Source organism: Oreochromis niloticus, linkage group LG9, assembly GCF_001858045.2.
Source record: "Oreochromis niloticus isolate F11D_XX linkage group LG9, O_niloticus_UMD_NMBU, whole genome shotgun sequence".
In the NCBI taxonomy this organism is placed as follows: domain Eukaryota; kingdom Metazoa; phylum Chordata; class Actinopteri; order Cichliformes; family Cichlidae; genus Oreochromis; species Oreochromis niloticus.
This window is the reverse complement of record NC_031974.2, coordinates 19,355,544-19,381,206: the sequence shown is the minus strand read 5'-3', so window position 1 is coordinate 19,381,206 and position 25,663 is coordinate 19,355,544. Positions and strand designations below refer to the sequence as shown.

Here is a 25,663-nt window from a genome sequence, read left to right as displayed (position 1 = left end):
GATTGACTAGCTTGTGTGCGTGTGTGTGTGCGTGTGTGTGCTTAGCAGGCTCAGTAATCAGTGTGCTTTGTCAACTAATGAGGGAAGAGAGGGGCCACCTGTTCAGGGGTGCTGGGCGGAGAGCAGTGGGGTGGGATTTGGAGATGGGGGATGTGGGGAACATCTGCCGAATGCTGGGTGTATGTGCATGGTTGTGTGTGTGTGTGTGCATATGCCTGATAAGAGGGAAGCATGAAATTATTGATGTGTGTGTTTACACCTACTTCCCATATCTGCCACGCTCACTATCACCGGGTGTAGTCCTCACAGATAAACTCCTCCGAATGCCTTTGGGAGGCAGATTTGCCTGAGAGTGGAAACATGATATTTTTAATACGACCTTTTATTAATTATTTAATAGTAAATAGATAGTAATTATAAAATAGAGTTATTTAAAAAAAATTCTTCGTCTTGTTTTAGATTTTTTTCAATTTGTGTTGTTCAAACACAAAGAAGTAATTCTTAGAGAATGGTGAAAGAATAGTACTTTATAGTTATTAACTGTTAGTAAGATGCATGTTATACTTCTTAACACCTGCTGTGTTTGTCAGTGTTTAATTGCTAAATTAGAGAAGGTAAAACTGTGAGAAATCTCTTTGCTTCTGGTCAATCACTGCACAATATGAACTGTGGATGAACTACAAAAAACTAGTTTTGAGCTCTGCAAAAGGGGAGGAATTTTGTTTCCCCCTCTTCTTTGCAAAATTGCTTTAGATTATTGAAAATTGGGGATTCTTAAGGTCCTGCCACAAGATTTCAAACAGGTTAAGGTCTGGATTTTGACTGGACCACTGCAACACATTGATTCTTTGAGATTTGCTGCTGTGCTTAGGATCCTGTATTTGTAGGATCACCCCTCCACCAGCGTGCTTGACAGTTGATATGAGGTATTAGTCCTGATATGCTGCATTTGGTTTAGACTAAATGTGGTGCTGTGCATTATGGCCAGACAATTTTATTAGCAGCACCTGAATGCTACTTGCCCTCTTAAATCCTATAAGGGTGTGCTTTATTTTTCACATGACTGTAAATATACACTTTGACCCTTTCAGTAGATATTTAAGTAGACTCTCTCTGCTTCCTCAATTTCACCAGGTTCTATTATATAATGCAACTTGTCTTAAGCTCAAACTGAGATAGCCCTAATCACACATAACAAGTGACATAATCTGGGTTATTTTTCAATCATTACAAAAGCTCCCACCAAAACCAGTGCAAACATTATGCATTTAAGTCTGAAATTTATGAATTACCCTTTATAAATATCCCTTAGTAAATGTGAAACAATTCGAGACTGACTTAAGGAAACAGCTCAGATGGGCGTATCTAAATTCTGTCATGAATGTAATATGCTTATGTAGGCACACATTTGGTTCTGGCTTATTTAAAACATACATGTGACAAGCAGAGCAGAGAGGAAAATATAATCTGTCCTCTGTAAGCTGCAGCAGCAACAGCTCTGTCCACTCTCTCTGCATTACTGAGCACATTCAAGCAGCCAACCAACCTGGCCCAGCTCCATCACACATGAGGCGGGGAAATAACCTCGCTGCCCATTCTGCAGCTGCCCAAACCACCTCCCTTCCTCATGTTTGGACAGCACCAGGGTGACGTCACCTGGAGACAGCTCCAGCTCGTCAGGCCAGTGGGGCCTGTACCTGTGCACCACTACCATCTAATGGACAAAAGGAGAATTACAATAATTTTTAGCTCCAATTTGAATATTCAATATTGCAAGATTAAAATTCAATGCTAAATTTATGTTAGGGCAGAACTTGTTTATGATCAGCTCCTTTTTTTTTTTTTTACAACCTGCAGGTCAGACTAGGTGAATGGAAAGGATTACGTGTGAAGACTTGGATTAGTTGTTATATAGTGTAATAGTAACTCTTAATCAGGGTTTACCCTTCATTATGTTACACCTGAATATTATGTGAGAGAAATTAGAAAACTAAATGCATAATTTTGCAGGAAATTGATTAACTTGATGCAATGTCACATTCATATACATTAGTCTTGGACATATATAAGCATACATAAAACTGTGAATTGTGTTCTCATTTTCATATCAGTGCTACAGTTAAATATGCAAATTTATGTTGATGGAAATTAAGAAAAAAACGAACTTGCCTTTTCAGCTTCTGCTCTGTATCGATACCTCCCTGTTTATCATCGAGAGCAGAAATGAATCAGCAAAAAAGGGTTATTTTTAACATTTTTCATTAATATGCGAACGTGCATAAGAAGACCTCGACATTAATGCGTGCACATAAACATCTGTGCAGTTAAATCTTTATGTAAACAGTCCAGAAGGAGGGAAAACAAGGCATCTATCGGTCAGCTGGCACTGGGCTTGCTCTTGCTAACCACATAAATAATGTCCTGCTAAGCCACACTTCCCTGCAGATATGATTCCACTCACCTTGTGGAGCAAGGACAGTGGTGAAAACCTCAAAGTGTTCATTGCTGTGCATGTAGATGCGCTGCATCTTGAAGATCGGACACTCTCACACTGTCCGGGACTCCTCAGCTCTCTCTGCAATACCTTAAATAAATGGAGCTGACTAATCCACTGCAGCAGACTGGAGCTGGACACACACACATACACAGAGACACACACACACACGTGACCAGGAACAAGTAAAATCTTAGTTTATGTCAGAAAATGTATGATTGTTAGAATTTTCTTATCACCTGACACCAATGCTCTTTATTTTGGAATAAGAGGCAGCGTCTTTCTCATACATCATGCTTGACCACTCCATCTTGCTGCCAGTGTCTATTGTTCTTTGACCATCTGGCCACATGCAAAAGAAGTTTAGAGGCCACTGCCACTGCTTGCTCAGATGTGAATGAGAATTCATAATTTCAACTCATCAGGAGTGCTTGATTGATTATTGGCTGTGCCCCACTTTCCTGTGGCCTGGGTGAGCAGGGACAAAGATGATAGGGCTGGGGACAGAGTGCCCGACCGCTCAACAGATGGTGATTGAAACCCCACCAACACCTCCCCTCTCCATCTCTGGTGCGAAGGCGCTTGGCTGCGAGCTTGCATTAGCGATAAAAAGGCATCCATCATTAACATGAGAGATGACTCAGCTGGAGCTGGACAGAGCACCCCGCAGGCTTGGCGACAAAGTGAGGATACAGTACACGCAGAAGGATTTGACTTTTTGTTCTTCTAGACAATCCAAACAGAAATAATACGCAGTCAATTTTCACAAATAATTACAATCAGTGTCAACAGGAAATAAGGTTGTCAGGGGATCAAGGATTATCTAGGTGAACAGAGCAAGAGGTGCGTTTGTGTGCCGTCTGAAAGTGGAAACACCTCTAAATGCAGGAGACTAATAAATCTCATTATCTGAGGCCTTAGCAGTCCAGGAAAATGTCTGACTAGACTGCAACCGCTCTGGCTCCAAGACCAATCTCTTTCAAAAGGGTAAAGACCGTGGAAATACACACCTCAATACCACCACAAAAGAAAGACGTGCTCAACTGGATGAGAGAAAAATCCCACTCACAGTTTGCTTTGTGTTGTGTTTAAATGTACTTAAGTTGCAAATTCTGGCTTTGTGAGATATCTGTTACACTATACACTGCTCCTAATTCAGAGCGATGGCTCCAGTCTAGACATCAAGGCCAAAGCGAAGCCCTTACATAACCAAAAAAACCACAGCTAAGCTTCTAAGAAATCCGATCTGATGCTTAGTTCTCGGAAGAAGAAAACTGATGAACACTGAACAGCTCAGAGTCTGTAAAGACAATCTGCGACAGCTTAAAAAAATATTCTGAGCATAAAAACTTCTCTGCTGTGACATGAATAATACATCTGATCTGATGCTGACATGCATTTACTGGCTGGAGCTTGTTGCTGCAGTTAACCAGCCTCATTTAATATGAATGGGAAGCTTCGAAGCTATTCCCTGAGACCATCATGTAAATTAGTTAACAAGTATGTATAAAAAATCTGTTTGCATGTTTCCATTAAATATCCCTGGGAGCATTGGGCATTGTAGGCTACATTTTTAACTAGCCAAAATGTACGGCACCAGTTTTTCCCCCCATATTCTCTCAGAAAATACACCTTATATTACTAAATACACACAAACACATTATTAAATATACCATAAGAGGTATTGTTGCACATCACCAACCTTGGCTGAGTTTTTCTTAGCTACTGCATGGCTTTTTATGCAGTCTCATATTCTGGCATGCATATATCGTCATATCCAGGAGCAGAAAATTCACCTATTAACTCCATTATTTTTACAATAAATTGAAATAATGATGAACATGCATGTACTACTTTGCTGCTGTGTTGGTGAAATGGTCCGCAAACTAATTCTAATAAATCAGAACTAATTTGTGGATAAGTGTATAAAAGTATGGTGTGGATTTTAACACCCTTGTAATACTTACACTACAAGCGCAAAGCTGCAGCAGCTGCCACTGCAGTTTTTCTGCGGATGTTAATGCCAGAGGAAGGTTGGAGGCTGTTATTGAGTCAGCACAGCACCTCAGCCACCTTAACATAGAGTTCCTGTGGTTCCTAAACACTTCCACTTTAAATGAACTCATTGCACTCCTACTACAGAACCACGGTTTAATTCAGGGAACGACCGACTCTTTCAAAAATGTTTGTAAAGACAGATGCCAGATAGACTTTTGTCCATACAGTCTAATTGGCTAATAAACAAAGCTATAAGCAGCAGTGGGAACATATGGAAGCTTGTTTCTAACAATGAAAAAACAACTTTTTCTGTCATCCATATCTCAAAATTTAAAGTTAATAACTTCAAGTTATTTTAAGTTACCAAGTTGATAACCTGAATTTTTGACCTATGGATGGCACTTTTTTTTTTCCTTCTTTCAATCGGAGAAAGAAGCTTCCAAAGGAACGTTGATGCACCCTGACAGAAAAGAGTGAGCTCATTAGTTTGACATGATTAGCCACAATCACGTGAAAATCTTCATTTGAGTAACACTTTTTAATCATTCAGCAGCAAACCTTTATGATTTATAGGAAATTATTTCTTGACCTCCTGACTACAGACAAATGTGGGTCCCTGAGCCCAATTTAAAGAATGTTTTTTTTTTTAAATTGTAAGTTAATTTAAAATATCAAATAATGCTTATAATCCCAATTTGTTTTGCACAAACACTCTGGGTTTATTAGTACTATTAAAGTCTTTCCCCAAAGTTACATAAACTACATTAAACTTTGTCGTTAAAACTATGTAACTCATATAAACTTAATGAAATTAAAAATTAGAAGTCAAATATTTTTGAATGTATATATAGAGTTTAAAAAGTAATATGTAAAGGGTAACAAAATTAGCCTTAATCACACAGAACTAAAAAATAACTTCTGCAATAATTAAAGACAGAAAAACAAGTCACTCGTGTTCTACTTGGCTGTAATATTAAAGTATATTTGTGAATTTTTTTCATGAATATTACACATATATCGAAAAGAAACATCATGGTTGCTGGGGTCAAAATTTACAGTAAACATAGTTTACATAGATGGAGGGAGCATCCCACCCGTGGGCCACAGGTAAACCAGGTGATCAGTTCATATTGCATCATGAATGTCCAACACTTTGATGCCAAGGCAGGCACACACACACCCACACACAGGAAGACACAAGAGTCCTCAGCGCTTCCCAGGTTTGCCTCTTCTCTTCCCTCCTCCCCCTCCTGCTGCTTTTCCTTTCCCACCTTTTCCTCTGGCCTTTCCACCCATGCTGCTGCCTTTACGTCCCTTCTTCCCTGCTGCCTTCTTGTGTTTGGCAGCAGCCTCCTCTCTGTCCTCCTCCCTCATCTGTTTATTCACAGCTTTGGTGATGTCCAACTTGGGCTTCTTAGTGTCCATGACTTTCAGGAGCTCCAGCTGCTTCTGCTTTTCATTAGAAAAGTTGCCAATGAGGGGCTCGAATTTCCTCTTCTTGCCCTTCTTTGCTGGGTTCTCCTTGGGCAGGCGGTCCTGAAACCTCCCCAAGGATGCTGTGGAGGTTTTGGCCACACTTTCGGCTCTGGCCAGCTCATCTTTGGACTGGCTGGCTTTGGGGGTCAGGGTTACAGCAGGGATCTTGACTTTCTGCGATCTGGCGATGTTTTTCAGCCTGTTGAGCTCGTTTTTGGCCACCCTCTCCTTCTTGGCTTTGACGCGTTTGGCGAACTGGTCCTCATTCGGGTCTGCGCTCTCGGGGACCTCGATCAGCCACTCTTTGGTGTCATCGCCGGCCCTCTTGTAGCCCCAGCGCCTCTTCCACTCCTTTGCGGTTTCATCCCACACCAGGTTGGTCTTCTTCTTCTTCTTTATGCCCTTCAGCTTGGCGAACTGCTCCCATTTTGTTGGAGGTCTGGGTTTCGGTGGTAGCTTCTCTCTGGGCAGCCGGGTCGTCGGCTCCGGCAGTTTGGCCACTATCGCCTCCTCGACCCTCTCCGTGGGCTGTTTCCATATTTCGTTGATGAGAAGCTGCGTGTTGTCGCGAGCGAGAGCACGCAGAAAGTCCTCTTTGCTCTTCTCCCGGAGGTCGCGAGGCTCGATGCGGTTTTTGTCACACGCCAGCAGGTTCCCGATGTCAAACTCCAGGTCCAGCTCTTTCTGGACTGATATGCTTTTCAGGGTTTCCGCCTCTTGCGCCTCAGCTTTAGCCAACAACTCCTCTACACTGCACGCTGCCATGTTGCTCAGTGCTGCCTGAAAACCCCACGTGTGAGGCAGGAAAAACACACGAAACTGCTTCCGGGTCAAAGTCGTCGAGCTGCAGTTTGACACGTGACCACAGGAGAGCGCTGTCGTTTCATTTCTTTGCGTAACAGCGACTGTATCTGAAAGTCATGTCCTCAAGAGACAGGAAGAAAAATCCACAAAGACCTGATACTGGACCCGAGAGATGGATCTGGCCCTTCAGGTGATCCATTTAGTGTTCACTGAAGCATCACCAGAAATGGTCTCAGTGGGAGGGTGGCTGTCAAGAAGCTGTTCTTAAGGAAGGGAAGCGGGGAGAAAAGGCTGAAGTATGCCAAATTACACAAGAACTAGACTCAAAATCAGTGGCAGCAGATCTGATGGAGTGATGAATTCAAATATGACATTTTTGGTTCAGATTGTCATCAATATGCAGGCAGGACAGTGAGTGTCTACAGTTATTTGTAAAACGCAGTGGAGGCTCCGTCATGGTTTGGCGCTGCATTTCATCCAGTGGTCTTGGAGATCTTGTCAAAAGTGATGAATTGTGACCTCAGTGGCATCAGATACAGATCCACCATGCAACACCATCTAGAAATTGTCCAATTGGCAACATCTTCATTTTTCAGCATGACAATGAAACCAAACATACTGTCATTTCAGTAAAAGCATACCTGGATAGAAAAAATGGATTGAAAATGGAGCACAAACTCAATCTTTGCTCTTATATGCTGTATATACATGTATTTATATATATTTGCACATGCTTCAATAAATCGCTCTGCCAATTTCCTGTTTTTCAAGCAAAATATAAAGAAATGAGAAGTGGCACATGGACTTTTTCTCATCACTGTATACAAAAATGATCTGCCTTTAATAATAAATACATTTCCAAAATTAAAAAATCTAAAGGTGTTTTTAAACAAAACAAAAAACCCACCTGAGGTTCTATAATGTTCTTGTTTTATATAAAAAATTTTTTTTATTTTCTATAGAAATTACATTGAATTGACAAGAAATGGTGTAAATGAAAATTAATGGAGTCATTCATAGTATATCATTCATGATTTTAATGGATTATCTATACATAGGCATAAAAGTGTCCATTATCAGCAGTCATTCCTGTGTTTCAGTTAGACACTGTGTTACCCAATGAAAATGTATTGAGGGCTAATTTATGTTAGCATACATGAAAATTGTCCTGCTGTTTTTGAGCACTGCATTTGTTAAATTACATGTGTGGAGGGTGTCTAACCTTAGAAAAAGAGAAGGGAGACCCTGGTGTCTCAGCTAAGCAGCAGAACATCAGATTACATCAGAACCTCGACTCTGAGTCACCTTGCAGCTCCACAACTAGCATCTTCATTAAAAGTTGTCACAGTACTGGGTCTGTGACCCTGTGTTTTGTGTTTGTTTAATTTATATTCCTTGATTATTGTTATTCATGGTTTTGGTTCTCTTTATTGTTTTCTGCTTGTTTTATATTCTTAGTTCCTAGGCTTTAGGTTTTGTTAATGTGCCTCCCCTGTGTTCTGTATTATGTCTAGTTATCCTGGTTCCTATATTTGTGTATTTCCTGCTTTACTTTGACATCCCCACACCTGTGTTAGAGTATTCTGCTTTGCTTCCTCCCTGTCTCATGTGCCAGATTAAGTTCAGCTGTGTCTCCCTTTTGTCTCGTATTCCTTTGTTACCCTCTGTCTTTGTGTGTGTTTTCTCTTGTTCCTCGCTCAGGTGAGCCCGTCCAGCCACCTTCCTTGTCTGTTGTACACTCAGGAGAATCAGGTTAGCCACCACTCAACCGCCTGCAGCTGCCACGCCACGCCACGCCACGCCACGCAACGCCACCAACTGCTCAACCGCTCCCACTCAACCGCCTGCAGCTTCCACGCCACGCCACGCCACGCCATGCCACGCCACCAACTGCTCAACCGCTCAACCGCCTGCGACTGCCACGCCACGCCACGCCACCAACCGCTCAACCACTCAACCGCATGCGGCTGCCACGCCACGCTGCCAACCGCTCAACCGCCTGCGGCTGCCACGTCACACTACACTGCCAACAGACTGTGGCTGCCACGCCATGCCGTCAACCGCTTAACCACTTGCGGCTCCCGCGAAGCCAACCACTCAACTACCTGCGGATGCCACACCACATCACGCCACCAACTGACTGCAGCTGCCACGCCATGCCACCAATCGCTCAACCGGCTGCAGCTGCTGCGCCGCCAACTGCTCAAGCGCCTATAGCTGCCACACTGCTCCACCAAACGCTCAACCGCCTACAGCTACCACGCCATACCGCCAGCCGCTCAACTGCCTTGCGGCTGCCGCAACACACCACACCGCCAACCAGTCAACCGCCTGTGCCGCTTTGCTTCCTCTTTGTCTTATGTGTCAGATTAGGTTCAGCTGTGTCTCCCTTCTGTCACCTTCGTTACCCTCTGTCTTTATTGTGTGTATTTTCCTTTGTTCTTGTCGGATCGTCTGCTCATCATCCACTGCTTCACTTCTCGTGTTTCCAAGTCCCGGGGTTTCTCCAGGTTTCTATATTGTGTTTTCTGTGTATCTCATGTGCTTATGTTTTTCTCAGTTCCCCTTCGCTAGTTGTTTTGTAGTATTTTCCTGCAGCCAAGAATAAAGGCTCGCTGTCTGTTAAACATCCACCTATCTCGCTGTTTGTCTGCTTTTGGTCCACTCTCCTCTCCACGCAATCTGCCCTCGCAAATCGTGACTAAAGGTACCCACAAAACACCACACTCAATATCAGCCGTGAAGAGGCGACCTCATAATGCTGGCCTTCAAGACAGAGACGCAAAGCCAATAAACGCTAAATATTAAAATTTTTAAAAATACAGACCTTGGATAGAGGAAACTTTAACAGTGCTAACACAAATGGAAAAGTTGTTATTATTCTTTTAACATCAGGGAACACAATATGGCTGAGGAACACTTGAGTGATGGCTCCTGAAAATGGATACTTGATGAAAAATCAATAAGGATGAATAATTCAATGAATCATTAATAGTCACTTGCATAATTTATGATCAATTTATTGTTATTTTAAATAAATGCAAATGTGTTGTTTGTTCAAAAACACAGATCTGTGTACGTAATGCCAAACCTTTGAAGGCAATGTACTTACAAAACAAGCTAAAATAAAATAGAAATACATGAGAAATATTTAAAATTTAAGCATTTGTCAATTTGGTTAAATTGATCAACAGAACGTGCATGATGAGCCGCTGATCTCAAAATTATATCAAAGTCGTATCTTCCATTTTCTATTCTGATTTTTTTAGACTGTGGGATGAACCTCAATATTGTCATAATAAAACAAAAATACTGTTAGAATGGCCATCCATTCATCCATTAATCTGTTCATCCACTCCCACTTATCCGAGTCTGGATCAGGGTTGCGGAGAAGCAGAGAAGACCTCCCTCTCCCCAACCACCTCCTTCTAGTTCATTCAGGGGGACACCAAGGCAGCCGAGAGATGCAAACAAGGTTTCTTCTCAATAGGGCATCCCCAAAACACCTCACCCAAGAGGTGTCCAGGAGACATCCCAGTCCAAAACAACTCAGCTGGCTCCTTTGGATGCGAAGGATTAATGGCTGTTTCTGCTGAATGACTGAGCTCTGCATCCCATCTTTAGGGGAGAGTCCAGACACCCTCTGAAGGAAGCTTTTTTCTGCTGATTGTGTCTTGTGGGCATAAGTGAGGGTATGAATATAGATCAACCACTAAACTGACAGTTTTACTTTCATGTTCACCGGTTCAGCATCCACATCGTTGCAGCTCTCCCCTCACTCATGAACAAGATCTCATGATACTAAACCGCTCCACTTGTTCCTTACCCAGAGTGGGTACTCCACTCTTTTTCCGCCCTCAGACTTGGAGGTACTAATTTTCATCCCAACAGCTTCGCACTCGGCTGCAAACCGCCCCAGTATGAGCTGGACGTCATGGCTCAATCAAGCCAGCTGCAGCACATCAGAGACAAAAAGCGAAGGCGAGATCCTGAGACCAACTGACGCCCTCCACCCCCTTTGCGTCCCCAAAATGTAAGAATACAGAATAAAACCATGTTGCCCACAGGTGGCATTTGATTTTAGCACCTGCATCTGATCTTTAATCTCCATTAACCCTTCATAGACTATGTCTGTGTAGAAACCTGGATGAGAGGGGAAACGTCTTCAAGAAACCTTAAGAAGTCCAGGCACTGTATTTCCAAGCTCCTTAAATTGAAAACACAACTTCTCAATAAACTCTGTTACCATAAAATCAGGAAGAAGATAAATAAGGAAAAACTAAACAAAAAAGAATAACTGATAAATAAATATTTTTTTCCTGGTCTACAATTAGAGGTTATATACTCATTACAACCCCCTCCTCAATGGCCACCTGGAACTTTTTAAACCTAAAATGTTTCACTCATTAATTTAAACGGCTTTGCCTCACATCACCTCAGGTACAAATTAAAATAATCATTTTTGGCTGACCTGACCAAACTCGCCATGATAAGATGTATTTTAATTCCAAGGGCAGTAATTCACCAGTATAGCTAAAATCTCATATACCTGCTTGTTGGGCGACTTCTTTCATCTTGACAGTGTCAGAGTTAATCATGTGCAAATATCTGCTGTTTACAAAGTGATGCACCTTCATTACAGATGCTAAAACAATAAAAACTAAATTGAAACAAACAAACCCAGTCCGGACGTTAATTGAAACTAAACTGAGCTGAAAAACCAAATTAATTAAAAACAAATTAAATTATTAACAAACCCAAATAACTCCGACACAGACAAACTTTCACTGTTATAGCAAAACACCTCCGCAGTATGAGACTCAGCTCATACGTCACTCTACACACTCAAACTAACACAACTTCATAAGAAGTCCTAAGATTAGGTAAATACACCCAGGATGAACAGCAGCACATGACGTATTAAACAGTGTCATTATTTATTTAAAACAAATTAAGCAAAAATGAAGAAGCAGCGTGTGAAAAACGAAGCACACTCGATGATTCAGTAGCTTGTAGAAGCATATTTAGCAGCAATAACTTGAAGTATTGGTTTTCTACATGACTTTATCAGTCTCACAAGTTGTTTTGGGGATATTTTGACCCGCCCTTTTTTAAAGTGTTGCTTCAGTTTATTGTAGGTTACGAGTATTTGTTTGTGCACAGCTCTCTTAAGTCTTCCCACAGTGTTTTAATCAGGTTGAGGTCTGGACTTCGACTGGGCCATTGCACGCATTGATTCTTTCCTTTTCAGCCACTCTGCTGTAGATTCGCAGGTTTGCTGTTGGACAGATGGATCACATTTGACTCTAGAATATTTAGGTATCAAGAGGAGCTCATGCTTGGCTCATCGACTGCGTGGTGTCTAGATCCTAAGGCTGCAAAACAAGCGCAAATCATCGCCACTACACCGCCGTGCTCGACAGTTTATATGAAATGTTTTATCTGATATGCTGTGTTTGTTTTTTGTTCTCATCTGTCCAAAAGACATTGTATCAGAGGTCTTGTGGTTTGTTCAGATGCAACTTTGCAAACCTCAGTTGTGCTGCCGTGTTTTATTTAGAGAAAAGAGGCTTTCTGCTGCCAACCCTTGCAAACAAGCCATACTTGTTCAGTCTTTTTCTAACTGTACTGTCATGAACTTTAACCTTTTACATGCTTAGTGGACCCTGTAGAGTCAGAGATGTAGCACTGGGCTTGTTTGCAGTTTCTCTGAGCACTACAGCTTTTCCTTCTTTGGCCGTCATCATCCAGAAGAGTTTAATCAGTTCTCATATAATTGCAGGTCTTTCACGTTTTTGAAGGCAGCTTTGCTCATTAAGCAAATTTAATACATGGAAAATACAAAGGTAAAGATTTGAAAAACATCACCAGTATAATGAACAAGCATACAAACACATGCATGCACGCATGTATGCCCACAAGATGAGATTCAAGGACTCATGGATTCTTTGTCTATGTTGACTCCAAACATGAAATTAAAAGCTCATTTCAGACCTTGACACACCAGTAATAATATCGTTCAATCAACGCTCCACAGCAGTCTGAGCTGCTGTTTGAAGGTCATAACCTACGTTAGAATCAGAATGCAATGATATATAAATTGATTCATGCTTCTTTTAAATTGTAAAACCTTAAAAAAATGTAAAAATCCAAGCAGTACAGAAGATGTGTGTGTTTTCTCTTTCTTTAATTACTTTTAGCAGTTCTTCCAGAACATAAAAATGGGAATAATTTGAGGGGAATCCTGTATAAAGAACATTACTAAGCAAGTGACAAAAACATCAGGTGTGGGAACACCTCAAGACCTGCGGTAAAACTAAAAAATGGAGAGTTGTGCATGCATATTGCATACTTCTCTTTGACTTCTCTTTGCTGGGTGTCATTTTAAAGTTGTGCGCCTGTAATAAACTTTATAATAGGATTACTATAAGTGTTATCGTGAGAGATTAAAATCCTGAATTATTAATATCCCATCCCTTCTCTCCAGCCTGTTCTGAATGGGTCTCTCCCACAGACCCAGGACGATAATGACTCTATTTTTGTCTTTGTCTCATGTAATTTGGAGGAGGGAGGGTGGGGCTCTGTTACAATTGACTGGCTGCTGGTTGCTCAAAGACGATGGTGTTATTATTTTGGGCTCCAGTAATTACATTCATCGCCACACTTGCCATGTGAATGCTAACACTCTGACAGGCGCAGAGATAAGGTCACAAGCGATGCTGTGTTTGTTAGATGTGAGGAGGAAATGCGCAATTAGTGGCCCAAAGTCCCTGTCGTGATTTAGAGAAGGCTATAAGGTCCTGTGTGACGTGGATATATATCATCTAAAATTACCCAATTTAAGCACAGTCCACCCGTTAGCTGGCTGGCCTCCTGTGCTCGTTTCCTTTCTTGCTGACTTTTGATCCAGGGTGAATTCAGGCAAGTAGGATTACTTTTCCATGGTGTTTCTTTTCTGAGAGGATACACAGTCACAGGCAGGATAAAGTCCTCTAGGAGCTGTGACCGTGGAGCAAAGACATTCCCACTTTCAGTGCTGCCATCTCCCCAGATTTTAAATGGGCTTATAGGATAAGATTTAAAAAGAGTTCTCTCCATAAAACATTACTGCTTTCATGTGAAAAAACCCTTTAAGGTTTAGATTTCTTTATTTTTATTTGTTACTTTCAGTCTAATCCCCTTTTTTCTTTCAATGCGTCTGGGAAAGAGAGGCATTTGGGACTTGCAGGGGACATTTGATGTTCTGCAACTGAGTGAGTCTCATATGAGTTTGTATTGCAGTTAATGCAAAGTGTAAAATAATAGGAAAAACGACCAAATGAGGAAGTTATTTTTTAATTTTATGACTTTTTTTGTAGTCTTAGTCGATGTTTATTTATGGTCCAGATTTTTTGCGTAGTGATTCAGAAACTAATCACTGTAATATACAGATGAGTGAAACACTGAAGGATATTCTGAGGCTTTGCTATGTTTGAGATAAATCAGAGGTCTGTGCCCACTTCTCCCCTTGGAGAGGGGAGTTGCTACAAATCAATACCCAGTTGCTCTGAGTGATCACCTTTATCTTATGACGTAGAGTCAATGCCAAGATGCAGTGAGGCTGTTCTGGCAGCAGCTGGTGGGCAAGAACACTTTAATTTGTTACCTGTCTGTATTTTAGTTTTAACTGAAAGGAGCTCGTGAAGATTACGAAGGCTATCCAGATGTACCCTTTCAACTTTCTGATTACAGCTATCGCTTTCTTTAAGGTGGATATTCTTCAGCATGAACTTCCCTTCATTTCATCCATTGATTTTTTTATCTTATTAGTCTCTATTGAGTGTAAATTGCATGATATTTTGCTCAGAAAGAGCCCATTTAGCACTGTTTTCCTGCAGAAAAGAGGTGTAGTGTATCTGTGGGCACTTTCTGTGTGTAAAAGTTAAATAAATCAAGTCAAATTCATATATTTCTCCTGAATTCTATATTGAATGATCTCTTAGTGCATGGCCTCACCTGCCCTGTGTAAGTTGTGTAAAACACTAACGCAACAGATGAGTTGACGGTGCTCTTTGTATTAAAAATCCAAAGTAAAGTAGAAAGAGAGCACCTGAAGTAATAATCACGAGCACCCAAATCCACTAATAATAACAACCTAATTATAATAATGGTTCTTTACTGTAAAATACATCCGGACATGTGATAAACAAAGACCTTAATCACCTTTGCACATTTGTGTTTTTTTATGAATGAGCACGGCTTATGAATGGTTCACTAAGCAGGAACAAACTGCCTGACAGGATCAGTGCCTTGCATTATTTAAAGAGCTTTATAATTTAGCATTACAATATTGCATTCATTGAATTTATTTAAAGGTTTTTTCCCCCTTTTTTTTAAACATTGTATATGTTACAGCAATAACCCCGGTTATTTAAAGATCTGCATGCCTCACTTTTTAAGGCATCCTTAAATACTTACTGACTGGTAGACACTATGATCCATGAGTCACGGGGGAAAAGAAAGGACACCCATTCATGCAAAAACGGGCCTGAGGCTTTAAACTCCTTCTAAAAGTTGACCTGTTAGCATCAGAGAGGTGCGAGCGCTGCGGGCCCAGATACAGAGGAGAAAAATAGTCTCATCAGCATCGTCCCAGCGTAAATCAGACATGATTAGCTGCTGACAGTTTGCTTGTGTATTTATAGTCCTTGCGTTATTACATAAAATTCTTTGACCTACTTAGCTGGAGGACAGAGGAGGTATTTCTTTAATAGATTTAGTCAGGATTGAGAGGAATGTCGGTTATTTTAAAAGAAAAACATGATTGTAAAATGTGTTTTACAGGGTGAAGTCTGCTTTTTCTACAGGAAACAAAAGTGACTGAGCACGCAAAGGAGAAACTTTCAGATTCAACATGTGTCAAAGAGGCCAATAGGAGACTTAAAATATTCCCCAAAAGAAACAGCAAACATTGGATTTTATCACTGAGGCCAAAAGAAATAGCATCATATGACAGGATTTTTCTGACAAGAATCAATAATTGCCGCCCTTGGGTGCTCATTTCAGACAAAAAATTCAAATGACCTAGCTGCTAAGCTCACACACTTTTGTGCGCTTCCTGTTTTCATGAGCGTTCCCTTTGCTAACAGAGTTGAGCTGGCTGACAGCCGAGGTCAGAGCTTTTATTGATCTGCTGTAGTCGAGACAGAGACATCATTTGGCATTGAGTAACGCCTCACAGCTACCTGCTGCTCCCAAACTACCGCCTGCACCGCGTGGCATCTCACACTCTGAGAAGTCCGAGGATAGACTGCAAAATCTGGGTGAAAGGTGGCAAGTAGTGGCAAGTATTACCCAGCTCTCTGGAGCCAAGACACATCAGGTGTCCCGTTTGCAGGTGAGCAGGAAACAAAGCCACAGGCTCCCGGAAGTGCGCCCCCTGTTTGTCCAATTGACTCGAGTGAGACAGTTCACCCCAAAACCTGGCCTGCTTCCTAGACCCAGCATGGTGTGGAAACCGAGTCCTTGAGATATCATTCGAGCCACATTAATTCTGTGTGTGTGTGTGTGTGTGTGAGAGGGGTTATGATGATGCAAGCGAGTGCATTACGCATGTGTTTGTGTGTGTGTGCTGTAGAGGCTTCATGCTGGATGCTGGAAGCAGACAGAGCCGGGTAGTGCCTGGTGTCATGGAAGCTTACAGAGGTCGTCCCTCAGTTTTGTATTCAGCAGCACTGCGGGAGGCTTATCACAGTGACATCATCGGTTATACCTTGCACACTGTTCAGCCAGTTCCCTCACAACCTCTTCTACTTAAGCTACAGCCAGTAATCGTTCTTGTGTTGTTTCCATCAGTCATTTAAAGTGAACACAGAGTATCGTTTTGCAGGTAGCCACATCTATCCAGACCAATGAAAGGCCTTTTTATTTTTAGCTCAGGACAGCAGTACCCAATTCATTACCTGCTGCCAAAATTAGCATAGACAGTAGCCGTTGTGACCATCGTGAAGCCCCAACGTAAAGCTGATCATCGCAGTCTTGTTATTTCGACACTGGATCTGATGAGCGATGGACAGATCTGAAACAAACTGAGTGCAGTGCATCCTCATCCTGAGTTACATGACTTGCAACTGACTAGTAATTGAGCCCATAAGGAAAGTGTTTACCTACATTATACAGGAAAAGAGGAGACAACAGTCTTTCCATACACTTCAGTACGACCACAAGTCTTTTTGCAACCGCAGGAGTTGAAAGTTTACGTTATTCACACATTTGCTTTAGCCTGGACCGGGAATCTGCAATGCCGTGAAAAGTATTTGTCCTCTTTCTTGTTTCAGATCATCAAACATATTTTAGACAAAAAGAACCTAAGATACCCCCACATCAAAAATCATGAATTAACTCTGATTAACCACATTTTTTGGAGAGCTGAGTTCAGCTTCACTGTCCACACCCAGGCAACACATCATGACACAATTTAAATAACCTCAAGAAGAGATGAGAAACACAGTCACTATCAGTCTGGAAAGGGTTAAAGCCATTTGTTACCCTTTAAGACTTCGGTGAACCTTGGAATAGCGGTGACCCTTCCCAGGATTGGCCAGCCTACCAAAATTACTCCGAGAGTGCATCAACAACTCATCCAGAAGGTCACAAAAGAAACCAGAACAACATCTAAAGAAATGCAGGGAAAATAACTTTTTGGAAGGTTTGAGTCCTGTTAGATCTGCATAAAACTAACACAGGATTTCATAAAAGCATCATACCAACAGTCAAAATGTGGTAGTGGTAATGTGATGGTCTGGGTCATGACTGACCCATGAATTCTGCTCTCAACCAGAAAATCCTAAATGAGAAAATTTGGCCATCAGTTCATGCCCTCAAGCTCAAGCACACTTGGGTTATGCAGCAGGACTGCGATAAAAAAACACACACACCAGCAAGTCCATCTCTGAATGGCTAAAAAACACAGAACTAAAGCAAACAAACAAATAAAAAGTCAAACAGATGATTTTGGTGTGGCCTAATCAAACTGAGATGCTTTGGCACAACCTTAAACAGGCCGTTCATGCTTGAAAACTCTTCAATGTGGCTGAACTTTTAAAAATTCTACAAAGAAGACTGGGCAAATTTACAAATGTTAAATTATATTTGATGATCTGCAATATTTAAGTGTGACAAATATGCAAAACTATGAAATTAGGAAGGCGAAAGCACTCTTTTCCAACTTTTCTTTTATTATGTTAATGTATCGTAGCCCTGACTAAGCCCTGTCTGCACTGTTTTGATAGTCAATTTTTGCCTTTATGACAGCTGTGCAGGAGGGGTAGAATCACTTTATAGCTGACCTGTTTAAACCCTACAACGGATTAAATGTTGCATCATTACGGACATAGCCACTGTATCTGACAGGTGGGTACCAACATAGGCAGCTATATCTAATTTGTATTTCTGCTTGACTGCGTTTGTGATGCCGGTGTGATGTTAATACTCTTATATGACATATTTCCAACAGCCTGTCAAACAAGTCTCCATTTTTGGTAAGTGGAATTCTTGTATTTTATTTCTACGTCCTTTAACTTTAATTATCAAGAAGGCCTATCGATGTCGTTGGTCGCAGGCTTATGAAAGCACCATGCTTTATATGTATGCTTTTTAGCCTCAGATGATAACTTTGCAGCTGTGCCTCTCACCTAAATATAATCTTGCTTCAGAAAAATTAGATTTGAGCAGTAAAAATGCTAAAATTGAGGCAACAAGAGTTCACTAAATAATAGGTGACGTGACAGTGGCTTTATAGTGTAGTTAGACATAGACATGATATCCATCTGTAGCCAGGACAGATTCACAAGGCACAGTCTAGCCTAGTCCATAACCTCTCCCTCTACACAGATGACCTTTATTAAATGCATTTCCAACTGTCTGCCTTCTCTCACTTTAATATCATCTAGCCTGAATTCAAAAGGTAAAAGGTTACGAACCAAGCAGGGAAAAAAGAAATGTATCTTGAAAATGTTTAAATAACAGTAATAACAGTAATAATAAAAATAACATTTTTACATCTGGGAGGATTTGTCAAACTGGGTTCAAACTGAAATATTGTCTTCATAAAGCTCATTGATTTACTCCAGTTATAGCCTAACCGGAAGAGAATGGAAAGATATTACAAAGTTACAAAGTATAAGAAATAGCTTGAATCACAGTTATCATTAAAATTTTTAGTGTTTGGCTCAAATGAAGCTCCAGTTTGCACCTCAAACAGCACACAGTTCCCCCTGTCCTGTTTAGTCCCCACTGTGTGGTCAGTGGCTCAGCAGTACTCTCTTTAAACAAGGATGTGCTTTGCTTTCTTTTTCATTCACTTCAGCCACACATAATTAGCTGAAATGTCATTCCACTTCTTTGAAATCAGGCAGTCTGCAAAAGCAGTTCCTCAGTTTCCAACAGCAAACTCCTAAATTCTGAAATCGAAAGATGCCTTAGCTTTGATTAAAAGCGCATCAATAACTTGCATAATTGACTCTCTAAATCATGCACCACTGTATCCCTTAGAGGCTCCTGGGAGATGCCATGTCAAATCATCTCTGACGTGACATACCCCGCCTGGTGCGTTCCTCATCCATTTGTGTCCAGTGCTTTCCACAAAGCTCCTGTCACCAACACTTAATTGGCCATGACAGTTTCTGATAAATGCTATACCTGCAACAGCTGTCACCAATCTCCAGCTGGCTGGTAAAGCCTCTGCAGCTAAAGGACTTTTGGTTAAATTTACTTAATTTCAGAGCTAAAATAATCTTTGAAGGGGGCGTTTTATGAAAAATAATGATTGGGGGGGAATACTGAAGCCACTCAGGCGAATATGAGGATATTGCTAGCAGCCAGTGGTGCTGATAGGGAGATTTATTGTACATCTCATTAAAATCCCCTCACAAGAAAGCAAAAAATATATTAAAAGGTGGCTGAAATATTCCTTTAAATTCAGTGCAGTGCCGACATAATACGGCTAAATCTGTGCTGTCACAGGTCCTTCCAGCCTTTCACCCATAATCATGTTAAATCTCCACCGGGCCTGAAGACTTGTACAGCACCCTTAAATAGTTTGCCATCTTCTTCTGGAGCCTGTGGTAATTTTCACATGCTTATAATCAGTTTGCTTAACATGCATTAATACAGAAAGAGAGGGAGAGAGAGGAGGAGAAACACCAACTTTTGCCAAACCCTCAGCCTAATGTGTCATCCAGCCCCCAGGAAAGAGCCAGAGAAATCCTCTTTGAAAACTCGGTGCACCTCCATTAATGAGGGGGCTGAGTGTTGGGGCCCTACGTGAGAGGCATCCAGGGCCCTTATTGATCCCCTGTTAATTAGTCCGTAGGTGCACATTGGCGCATAATTAGACCAATACTGAGCTTAATGAATGCAGACAGCCACTAATTCCACAGGGAAATTGTTTTCTGCAGAAGGGATGTAGAATTCGGTCAATCAGACATTATTTAGTGAATAAAGCATGATTACAACAGACATTATGTGCATGAAACCCAGCTGAAAATTAGGTATGTAATTTCATGTGCAGCGCTTTTAATTCTTTTATTTTTTTCAGCGAAATTTCAATCACGACTGATGAGCTCGTGTGAAACGTGGCTTCGAAAAAAAAAAAAAAAAGGGGAAGCGAGCGGCCCTGATGACGTACCCTTCACATGCTTTATCAAAGACAAGAGGGCTTTTAGCCACTAAGTGCTATTCAACGTGACGCCAAATGATCTGATGGCAATGGACCATGGGGGAATGTAAAAAAATATTACCGAAAGAAATTGTTTCAAACAAAAATATGCGTTCTGACAAGTGACAAATTGGCCTTTTCAAGATGCACTGAGACGCCGTGGAAGTGCTGCTGTCTCCCTCGTGGGCTGCGAGTCAAGCACCACTAATATTTCAAAAAGGATCTGCAGAGACATTTCATCTGTCTATTAAACTTCAGAAACTCTTATTCATCTGTGAACGCAGCCGGAAAGTGTTGAGTGGGAGACTCGAGTCGGAAGGACTTAAATGACGATTGCAAGTCAGCGACAACAAAGTGCAAGTTTAGGGATAAACTTGACTTCTCATTTTCATGAGCTGATCAATTTATTTGAGCAGCAGCATCAGCTTTGGAGCTTTTGCCTTTTTCAAATTCTGCCTCTTTGTCCACCTACATTTGCAGGAGTTGATGGTCCTGCTCTTTGTGTGTGTGTGTGTGTGTGTGTGTGTGTGTGTGTGTGTGTGTGTGTGCGTGCGTGCGTGCGCGTGCATGCAACCCTGTGACAGGCAGAATGAAGTGAGATTCCAAGAAATCCACCCGGGAATAGGAACTTTGTTCCTGCGGCATTCAACAGGAGCCACTCATAGATCAGTCTGTGGTGTTAGAATGAGCCAGAGGAGCGGTGCTCATTAACAAAAGGGCAGGAGTCACCTTGCTTCACTCATTCTCTCAGCCTCTGTCACTTATTGCTAACAGAGTGTCAGTTTGTCTCCAGCATGCTAAACATCCCCGCGTGATCACATTCATGCTGGAGCAGATAATCATAGATATAATATAAAGTCCACCTGCTCCGTGTGTCTAAAACAGGCTCCCGTCAGCTGCTTTGCTTCGTTTTCCAAATAGTTGCCGGATCAATGGAGCGATTAAATGTTGGTCACGCACTGTGGAACCCTTTGGCTCACTAATTGCAAACTACATTCACCTAACTGTCCTCGCTTATGGGCTGACAGACGCCGAGCAGCATCAGCGTCCTGGGGGACATTCCTGAGCTATAAATAATATGGATCACATACATCTATGCAAGGACCCTCAAGCCTTGGTATGCTCCCTTTGAAATGTAAATGCAATCTCTACTTTTTTCCCCTTCCACGCCCTGAAGTTTGAGTAAGTGAATTTGGTAGAGTTTCACAAGGTGTCTGCAGGTTTAGAAAGCTCAAAAATCACATTCAATATTTAATTTTCAGCATTGTTACTGTTAAAGTGGTGATTGCATGTTAGCCACCTGATGTGAGGCTACTAACCAGACTTCCAGAAATCACAACAGCAAGTACCCAAAGTGGACAAAAGTGCATCACCAAAGCAGTGCGCTGGTCATAAATGGACACTTTGTCGTGGTTAAGTGCCTCCAATGTGCCGCCTCAAATAAGACCACTAAATTGAGCCGGCACCTCTGTCGCTCATTCCCGAGAAAACTGTATTTTGTGACCTTGGGCATACAAAGCTCGAATGTATGGTGGGGCTGCCTTTCAGAAACCACTTTTATCTAACGCCTGTGCACAAAGACGAGAGAAACCTGGCCTACAGAGCTCAAATTCTGCACCCCTGAGCCATGAAAAGATCTGAGCATGAATGAACCTTTATGAGGAGTTTTTGGATCTCAGCGTGCAAAGCAGATTTCCACCTCAGTTATCCTTCAAAGGGGGGGGGGTTCTTCTATTGAATGAACAGTTTCAGACTGTGACAGCATCTAAAGAAGGCTCGAATCTGTTTTCAAAGCAAAGAGCGACGCTCCTCCACCTCGCCACCCCTCAGGTGCTTGATATCATTTGGTGTTCCTCTTAATTTGTCCACACTTGCTCGCGCTCAGAGGATAGATGCGAGATTGTGGTATTTCAAAGGCGGGACTCCCGCTGCTCCGTTGCCATCTTAGATTCAGCAGGAAGTGAAGAGAGCTATTATAATGAGCTGTGATCAAAATGGTCAAAGTCAGCAATTCTTTTGAGAGGGTCTTTCATTTCCATTATATGCAGCCTCTACAAACACCCTAATGAGAATACATAACACACACGCACACATCTGCACTCACATCGACTTTTCTGCTCTGCCTCCTTCCTCGAAGAAGCACCTCAAAGTGAAACCGACTGCCGTGCTGCTTCTCAGGTTTATTCTGAGGGTTTTAAAGTGTTTCCTCAGGAGCGGGGATTTGTGGATAATTTACACTACAGCTTGTTTTACTCTTGCCTGCATACGTGGTGTCGGTCGCGGGTAATGCAGAGTGACAGCCTCAAGGCGTCGACTCCATATGCACTTCCAAATAAAACATGATGATTCAGTGTTGGAGACGATTTAGGAAGGATAACAGATGCCGAATCCGTTTTCTTATCCTCTACATGCTCTTACAGGCAGGGTGTAGGGGTGAAACAAAGCAGCATCTTGACTGCAATTGTGTGAATCACCTCAGGGTATGTACAGCCTACTTGTGGTTAGTTAGGCTCCTGATCCTTCTGCCCTGTTTGAAAAATCACTGCCAACCCAAGTTAAACTAAACTACATCCACCCTGAGGCTCAGCGTTACATCACACAGCTCAATCAGGCGGATGGGTGCATATATTTAGTCGTGTTTTGTACTGTAGGTTTATTTGTGTGAAGCAGACAAAAAAAAGTGCACATACACATGCACGCCAATGCCAAGACAACAAACCTGAGCACGGTGGAGAGTGATGGCTTCCAGCTCAGTGCAGAAGGAAGGATTGGGTTTGGGCCAGTATCCAAAATCCCTCATCTAATTAATGTTTACATAACTGCAGGTAATGAAATTCACTCTCACTGATGTTGAGAGGGGTCAAGGAGCTTGGGGAAGCCCACCGGAGTTGACAATCGCCTGTGTGGGAGTTGTCTGCACAGCCCAGTGAGCTGGACACATCGGGGAGGGGAATAAAGAAAACACCCTAATTACAAATCATTGGTCACAGAACAGTTCAGTAATCAAACAGAAAGTTCTTGGATGGATCGAGTGTAGCCTTCCAGCTATGATCATTGAATATTTGCTCACCGCATCCTGTCTAATTTAGCTGCCAATAAAACATTTTTGCACTGAGGTAAGGATGTTAAAGCAAACCTTAAGCATGAGGCAAAGTAATCAAGCAAACACTGCTGATTAGTAAAAGTGGAAACAATAATTAGATCTGAAAATGCAGGTACTCAAATATAATGACCTGTGAATGAATTCTTTGCCTTTTTTTCAGTCGTGCTGCAGAGAAAAACTCCCATCGGAGAGCACTTAGCGAGTTTTTAAAGGCGCTGTGATTTAATTGCGAGGAAAGGCAATTTAAGTTGCTGGCTCGACAGGGATAAACTTCACCTTTACTCCATGTGACATATATTATTTTTATTTTCAAGTCACCTCATTAGGCAAACATTGTCACTGTCGGCCAAATGAGAGCTAACTCGACTTTGTACGAAGTAATCAAAGGAAGACTTTGTTGTCACAGTGGCAAAAATAATTGTGCTGTGAGAGGAACAATTTTAATTTGATTTAAAAGAACAAAATTAAAGAGTTGGTTACTACATTGTCTGTGCTAATACACTCACTGGCCACTTCATTAGGTATACTTTGCTAGTACCAGGTTGGACCCCATGATTCTTTGTGGGATATTTTCCAAGGTGCTGGAAACATTCCTCAGAAGATTTTGGTCCTTGTTGATGTGACAGCATCACAGCTGCTGCAGATTTGTTGGCTGCATGATGTGAATCCGTGTCACCAAAGTAACTCTATTAGACTGAGATCTGGTGAATGTGGAGGCCATCTGAGGTCAGTGAATTCACCGTCACGTTCAAGAAACCAGTTTGAGATGGTTTGAACTTCGTGACATGAAGAGTTTTCCTACTGTGAACAATAATCAGAGGATGGACTCACTGTGGTCATACAGGGATGAACATGGTCAGCAGCAACACTCAGCTAGAGTGTGGTATTTACAGATGCTCGGTTAGTACCAAGAGGCCAAAAAAACCCACATATCATACTATTACTGTATTGCACCACCACAGCCACCAGCCTGAACCACTGACACCGGACACCATATTCTGACCCTACCATCTAAATGTTGCAGCGAAATCAAGACTTGTCAGATCAGCAACATTTTTCTAATCTTCTGTTGGCAAATTTGGGGGAACCTGTGCAAAATGTAGCCATTGTTTCCTGTTCTTAGCTGACAGGTGTTACACCTGGTGTGTTCTTCCGCTGTTGTTGCCAGTCTACTTCAAGACTCAATGCGTTGTGCATTCAGAGATGCTGTTCTGCATACTGTGGTTGTAATAACTGGTTATTTCAGTAACTGTTGCCTTCCTAGCAGCTTTGAAGCAGTCTGGCCATCCTCCTCTGAACTCTGGTATCAACAGGGCCGGAGGACTGCTGCTCACTGGATACTTTCTCTTTTTCCTTATCATTCTCTGTAAACGCTAGAGATGATTGTGCAGGAAAATCCCAGTAGATCAGCAGTTTTTGAAGTACTCAGACCAGCCCGTCTGTGACCAGCAACCATACCACTTTCATAGTCACTTAAATCACCTTTTTTTCCTCCATTAAGATGCTCAGTTTGAACTTAAGCAACTCTTCGTGACCATGTTTACATACCTAATTGCACAGATTATTGTCACGTAAGTTGCATTAATAAACAGGTGGAGCTTCAATCTAAATTTAGTGTAGCTTGAAGTTAAAGATCAAAAAAGTGCATCTAAAAATTACATTTACAGGTTACGTCAAAAACAGTTATGATGTAGTTTGAATGGGAGTGGAAATTTACAGAAGGCTGACTATTAAAGTGAACTGTAAGGTGTTATGCATGGCAAAGATACAAGTGTGGAGATATTGAATAGGCTTTTTTAAAGCTTAGGATGATGGTATAATGTGAATCATACAACAAAGAGCAGATTTGGAGGTTGAGGCAAGATGTCATAAGCAGCTTACACATACAGCGACCGGTGTTAGCCAGCAAAATTCAAGTGTTAAATCTACAGATAGAGCTATTTAATTCTAACAAAGGCTTCAAAAGTTCAAAACTGGATGCTAAGACAGGCCAAAAGTAGAAAGTCTAGTAGCAAAAATAGGACCTAAAAAAAGGCAGTAAGAAAAAGGACAACAGACAAGCAGAGGTCTAGCTTTTGTCACAGTTTAGTTT

At 41.7% G+C, this 25,663-nt stretch overlaps 2 protein-coding genes across 2 annotated transcripts in view; both read right to left on the bottom strand.

The window, feature by feature from the left end:
- Positions 1-25,663, bottom strand: part of LOC102082419 (myosin IC heavy chain) — a 36,753-nt gene that overhangs the window by 1,213 nt on the left and 9,877 nt on the right. The window contains exons 2-5 of the mRNA XM_013268346.3: positions 2,462-2,627; positions 2,170-2,201; positions 1,547-1,714; positions 264-346 (exon numbers count right to left, since the gene is read on the bottom strand). Coding sequence (XP_013123800.1) covers positions 264-346; positions 1,547-1,714; positions 2,170-2,201; positions 2,462-2,528 — 350 coding nt within the window. The 5' untranslated portion in view covers positions 2,529-2,627. The remainder of the gene's footprint in view (positions 1-263; positions 347-1,546; positions 1,715-2,169; positions 2,202-2,461; positions 2,628-25,663) is intronic.
- rrs1 (ribosome biogenesis regulator 1 homolog) lies at positions 5,443-6,767 on the bottom strand. The gene has a single exon (XM_005471833.4). The coding sequence runs from the start codon at positions 6,731-6,733 to the stop codon at positions 5,699-5,701; it is 1,035 nt and encodes a 344-aa protein (XP_005471890.1). The 5' UTR covers positions 6,734-6,767; the 3' UTR covers positions 5,443-5,698.